The following is a 6485-nucleotide window of genomic DNA, read 5'->3' as shown; positions in this document are numbered from 1 at the left end:
CTATATTTTCCAGATTGCCACTTTTTTTTAGCAATCTGTAGGCAAGTTCAGCTTCCTATTTGCTAAGCATTTTCTCTTGATACTACACATTTTTTTTCAGAAGAGTGTTCCTTGGATAATCAGAGGACAAAGATGGGCTATATGAAAAGGAAAAAAAATCCACAAACACCAGTGATATCAGCTGAGTCCCCAGAGTCCTAAGTTTGGTCAAAAAGCACCCGTTTCCATTCTTAGCCAACCTCATGCAGTTTTCTTTGAGATGCGAACCACATAAATACAAGCTCCCAGTGGATTTTGAGTAGGAACAAGCTGGGATTTTATCACATACACGAGTTAAAACCAACTGGATTCTTGTCAGCTATTAATTGCACATAAATACCAATCAATCCTGGATTAAATTTTTGAGCAAGCACCTTCAAGCTGTCTCCTGAGCTGCCCCCCATGCTGGAAAGGAGCAAAGCCACTTGCTTGTCCCCCTTCAAAAAGTCCTTTGCTATGGTGCCTCTGCTGTCCATCTTGCTTTCCTCTGTTGTCTCCTTTCTCCTTGGTCTGTCTGTATCAACCTGATGTCTCTTGTCTTACTTAGATATCTATGGTTTTTGTGGCAAGGACGATCTTTTTTGTTCTGTGCTTGTACAATGCATGACACAGTGGGATCCAGGTCTGTGATGGGCGATCTTGGCACTACAGCAATGTTTGGCTAAAAAATAATAATATTTGAAATATTTTGATATATAGTGCTCTGAGCTATAAAAATAACAGGGAGTGGATGTAAGAAATGGGTGTAGGACCACTTCCAATGCCTATTTTCCTTGGTGTTCATTTATAGCAATAATAGATGGCCTTACCAAAAACATAGGGGTTGATTTTTGCCCATCTCTGCAATATATATTTGATTATGCGAAGGAGACTCTGTTTGCCCAACATGGCTCAGAAGGTGGGTGTCAAACATGGAGCCTTCCATCTGAAGATATAGTTCATGTGGGTGGAGACTAGAAGTCAGTATTTTCTAAGCATTGTTACATGACATGCAACACAAGATGGTGGCAGGTGCTGAAACGCTCTGAATTTGAAGCGCTTCAAATCAGGGTACAGACATGCATTTGAAGCACTCCAAATCCGGCTCTAAGTAGATATGTAAGGGCTGGATTCTCTAATTACCTCCCTTGCTTTCAATAAGAAGGGAAGATTTGTAAAATACAGAGCAAGGGAATCTTACGTGGAACCCTGTAATAATTTGGTCATTTCCCACAGGTCCACTGGAACATGTCCATCTCAGCGTCCCCTTTGTCGCCATCAGGAATAAGGAAGTCAACATTACTGCCGTGGTGTGGCCAAGTCAGTCTGGCACGCTCACCTACTTCTGGTGGTTTGGTAATAGCACGAAGGTAAGATCCCCCACCCCTCTCTTCGCATCTGTTTCACTCAGGTGGTTCGATGGGAACAAAGTGGAACAAAGATATGCTGTCCTTGCCTGGTTTGGCATTTCCTGCTTCTAAGAAGTCTGAATGGGATCTCAACTTTATGTTTTGTGATTGTTCCCCATCCCCCTTGTTGCAGTTAGCAAGAATAATTACATTTTTTTTTTCCAGCTGGTTATTATTGGCACTACTGTGCTTTGACAACCACTGTTATTTACTGGCATTCACTTGCAACTTAACAAAATTACATACCGCCGTATACGGGATAATGCTGGGTTTCAGCACAGCATTTAAAAGCGGCTGGTGTTCAAATAATCATCAGTTTGTCCATTATGTACCGGTATACAGCATGTAATGCCGGGGTCCAACACAGCACTTGAAAGCTGTTCCTATTCAAACAACCAGCGTTATCTAGTAATTCAAGCCAAGCTTCCAGTGAATTGTCCGTGCCTGTCCATGCCTTCTGTTCGTAGTCCAGAGTACATATAAGAGATGCAAATGACATTTCTCTTATGTGGACACTCAAGGAATTGGCAAAAAAAACCAGTTGCCTACTACTGAGGGTCCTTTTGCTGAAAACTGAAATAAAAAATACTGTTAAGGGAGTGTCAGGGAAAGACTCTTTAATGGAGGTTATTTGCATGACAGAACTGTGGGGCTACACATTCAGATGCTCTCCTCCAGTTTTTCCAGGTGTAACTCATGCAGACAATAATGTGGTTGCAGTTTTGCGTCCACCAATATTTATAAAGGCAGTTTTAGTAACATCAGCATCAACATCCTAGATTCACATGGACAGACAGGCTCCCGCTATGTGTTCACTGCAGAAAAAGTGATTTTACATCAAGTTAGCTAACACTAGGCACATCTACACGTTCATTAATGTGCTTTAGGTAATGCACATTAAACCTAGTACAAAAGTGCACATGTAGATGCACCCAGTGTACCAAAACATGGTCGTTTTTACCTTGATGTAACCAAATGAATTCAGTCCTACATCCTCCCACTTGACTTTAGCTCAACTAATTATTTCAAGTTGAAGACTACAACTCATTGTCCATACTGCAATTGTAAATTAAGTTAAAGTTTCTCAACATAAAAAACACACCTATTTTTGCAAGGAACATGCAGGTTTGGACAGCCAGGCCAGGTGCAAATGGCAGGGGCAGACTGTGCCTTAGCTTTTTTTCCCCTCAAAGCTGGAGATCAGATTGCAGGTGGGCTATACAATTTCAGCCTTTTAGAATAAGAGGGAGGAGATGCAGCCAAGAGGAGATACACTGGTATCAGATAACTGTCTGTCCAGAGATCATCTCAGAGCTGTAAGTGATTGGTTTCTGATGGTGATAGAAAGCACTAATAAGATTTAATACCAATGAAGATTCATCTCTCTCAGTGGTTCTCACCTTCTTAGACTTGAGGCAGCTTTGTTATACTTGGGACACCCATTGCAAAATGCCAGGTCTTAGTTTTCACTCCTTTTTTGACTACAGAGAAGTAACAGAGCAATTCTTTTGTTGCCAAAGAACGCAGAAAGGCCATGACAGAGCAGCATTTTCTTAACAATATGGATACCTATTTGAAATCTTTGGGTTTATCTTGTGAATCATGTTCGCACATCTAGCAGTACTAACATCGCGTACACCCTTGAAAGGATCTCGAGGCACCCCAGGATGCCGCAGCGCCCTGATTGAGAGTCACTGGTGTAGCTAATCTCACTGAGTTCTTTTAATGCTGCCCTGTGTCCCTTTTTCCTAGACCAACAAAAACCCCCCGAAGAGTTAACTGTGGGCTTTGATTCATTGCTTGGGCTGGTCTGTCCCCACCATCCTGCCTCTGAAAGCGGCCGTGTTACAAATACGCACGTGCAGGAAAGAATGACTCATTACATCTCAGCATTAGGCTGGCGGATGGCAAAAGGGACTACAGAGACAGCAGTGGTGGCAGCGTCTGTGCTCCTGCCAAAACTCTGGTGCACGGTGCATAACAACTGATTTAGAGAACTGCAGCGTCAGCACAGCCCCGCTGTGTTTGTCTTGGGTGCGCGTGACAGCAACGACAGGGGCCGGTGCTAGGGCAAAGGATGCAAAGGACCGATTGTGATGTGAGCCTGGTTTCTGCAAGTACTTTCTCACGTGTCCCGCTGAAACAGCGAATGTTTCTCGTGTTTTTCTGTGTCCTATTCTCCCTGGAGTTTATACCGTTGTGACTCTGAAGCACTACGGGTGACAGTCCAGTCTTCCCTGCCCATCTAAGCAACCATTTGGGGGGCATCAACTGGGTCTTTTTGACACTGACGAGCCCAGAGGAATTATAATCCTGAGGCCCAACTCTGCACATGTGGCATATTTCCCAGTCTGGGAATCTCCATTCCTATGAGAGCCACGGACATCACACACAGCATCTACCATGTCCTGTGCTGCTTTGCACGTTTTGCCCTACACACAAAGGTCATCGCTGCAAACTGGTTTCCCTTTTAAATCCATCCTAGACAGAAATTTTCTCCCTCTCCTATAGTGATTGCCGATTCACTAATATTGCCTTCTACCCAAAGGCCAACTTACTTGGATTAACCCAGGTCCAGTTTAATAAATGTTTCTGGTTGCCTAGTAGATTTGGGCAAAAGTATCTTAAACGACTTGATTTAATTTAGAGTTTGTTTCCAGGTTTCGAGGCTTGCATTAAATCCAAGGAACTGCCTGAATGTCAAAGCTCTGTGATAGAGGTCAAATCAGCCATGATAATAGAGCACCCAGCCCCCTCAGACATACACGAAAAGAAGGCAGTTTTAATGGGATGCTGGTATCTGCTTTGGCTTGGATTCACAGCCTGCCACCGCTACCACAATTGGCATGTTCATTATGGCTTGTACGGCCCTGTTCTTTGCTGATCTGGCATGCGTGTAGATCTGACTCCACGCAAGATAGCATCCTGGGGTTTTGAGTTGGGTGTATCTGTTTGCTCATGATGTCTTGGGAGACCTCCTTTGCGCTACTCAGGCAGGCTGGCCTGGATGCCTGCAAGACAGAAAAAAGATGGCAAGCTAAGCCAGCTTGAGCAGCCACCTTTGTGAAATAAAGAAGTGACCCAAAGCCATAGGAGAGGAACCCCTCTCTCAACGGGTCATCCCATGGACAGAAAGCACGAGAGGTTCAATGTAACCATATAAGAGCCCGGGGAGGTTTGATGATGTGGAAGGTGGTCAGAGCGAAAGGATATCTGCGCTCAGTTGCTGGCTGTGTTCGATTCCCTCCGTGACTTTGGCTGAGCCATGGGGGTTCGGTCCCCATCTGTATTTGGGAATTGTGGCAACCTCCAACTCTTAGGTCGCGAAGAGCTTTAACCCACATGATTAATAGCACGATCCTGCTTTGAAAAGGGAGGCAGGGATCAACTTGCTGAAATTATCTGTACAAGTTGGCGGCAGAGCCGAGACTAAAGCCCAGCACCAGATTTGAGAGGGAATTCACAGCTGGATTCCAGCTGTGGGTCAAGCCCATCTCTGAGGACAGCCTGACCAAGTGAGAGCAGTGGTACTGGGCAGGGAGGAGCATTGCGCTCCTCGCTGCACCGGACTAGAGTGAATGCTTTGTTCAGTTCACCGGAGAGACGGTGTCCAGTAAGCTCAGGGCGCCGGGCCGGCCGGCCCAAAGACCTCCCTCCCAATCCTGCAGGCCTACGAGCATTGCGGCACCAACTGTGTGCTCCAATGGGTGTGAGATGCAGGTTGCATGGTTATTGCTTTTGTTTGGCTTTTGCAGCCCGTTATCAGCCTGGAGAGCAGCATCTCCTACACGTTTGCCACCGAGGGGATGAACACCATCACGGTCCAGGTCGCTGCGGGGAGCACCCTCATCCAGGACACCAAGGAGATCGCAGTACACGGTATGTTTGGCCAGCAGAGCTCCAGGACGGGGCAGATGGGGTCTGAGGTCTCCCCAAGACCAGTAATAAGTGCAGAACAAGCCTCATTATCCAAAACCTGTTGGCCAGATCTCTCATGGCAGGAGAAGCCCTGAGAGTAGGTTTGATATGAGGAGAACCCCAAAAGGGAGGAAGCGATTGAGAAAAAGCACATTGTCCAAATCCATCTAGCTAACCTCCTTTAGATATAGATCTGTCCCCATCTCTGGGTCTGGGACTCATGTTTGTACTTCATTGCATCCCAGAGTACTGGGAACAATTAACCCCAAGGTATTACATCTTTGCGTTTATGAGGTATATATATGTTGGACTACAGGATAGTCCACATTATACTCAATGAATCCCACCATGCACTGAGCACAATACAGATCCCGGCCTTGGTTTCCGGAGGACCTCCTTTTAGCTTTTCCAGTTCCCTGGTCCAGGATTTGAAGAGGATTTCCTTAAGGCATCATGGACTTATCCCTCTGGGCCTCCCTCCATTACCCTCATCCAATTATCACCAGCTAATGTCAGCGATGTGACCTTGTTCAGATAAGGTTTTGAGATACAGCAGCTTTCAGGTAATTGAGATTGCGCTGAACGTATGTCTCGTTTCAATAATTGCAAGTTAAATAAATGCCCATGTGGCCACCAGATAGCTATACTTTAAGATTTAACAACCTGCTAAATGGGTTATTTATTGATTGCATAGCTGTGGAACAGCAGGTTTTAATAATCTGCTGATCCGATTTAATAACGCACAACCTGACCATTAGCAAATCTAAATAATACTGTATTTGGCTAAAGGAAGTATGCAGTTCTGGGAAACCACTGGAGTTCGTCATTGGTTTCTGGAACAAAATTGAACCCAAGAGAACATGAACTGGAGCAGAAGATAGGTATCCTATTCCTGGCCCTTGTCTAGGCCTAGCTGAATCTACTACAACTCCAGTAGCTGTGATCTTTTTAGTATCCAATCTTAGCTGTGAAGCTCCTCTTTTGACTCCAGTGTTTTTGGCCCAGATGATGGCTATCAGTGTTGTTTCTAAAGAATGATACAGATTTTGCCCAAATCTAAAGATGAAGGAACAGAAGATTTGGCAGCTAGGCAGTGTGAAGCACCTAAAAGCTTAATTTTAATTCTTTTTTTTCTTTCAT

The 6485-nt window shown here is 44.9% G+C and overlaps 1 protein-coding gene across 1 annotated transcript in view; it reads left to right on the top strand.

Annotated features, from left to right (window-relative positions):
* The window catches only part of SORCS3 (sortilin related VPS10 domain containing receptor 3), a 305193-nt gene that overhangs the window by 278581 nt on the left and 20127 nt on the right, over positions 1 to 6485 (top strand). The window contains exon 21 of the mRNA XM_019555481.1: positions 5183 to 5306. Coding sequence (XP_019411026.1) covers positions 5183 to 5306 — 124 coding nt within the window. The remainder of the gene's footprint in view (positions 1 to 5182; positions 5307 to 6485) is intronic.

Source organism: Crocodylus porosus, unplaced genomic scaffold, assembly GCF_001723895.1.
Source record: "Crocodylus porosus isolate Cpor-Errol unplaced genomic scaffold, CroPor_comp1, whole genome shotgun sequence".
Lineage (NCBI taxonomy): Eukaryota > Metazoa > Chordata > Crocodylia > Crocodylidae > Crocodylus > Crocodylus porosus.
Note: the sequence above shows the minus strand (reverse complement) of the source record. Positions and strands in the feature narration are given on the sequence as shown.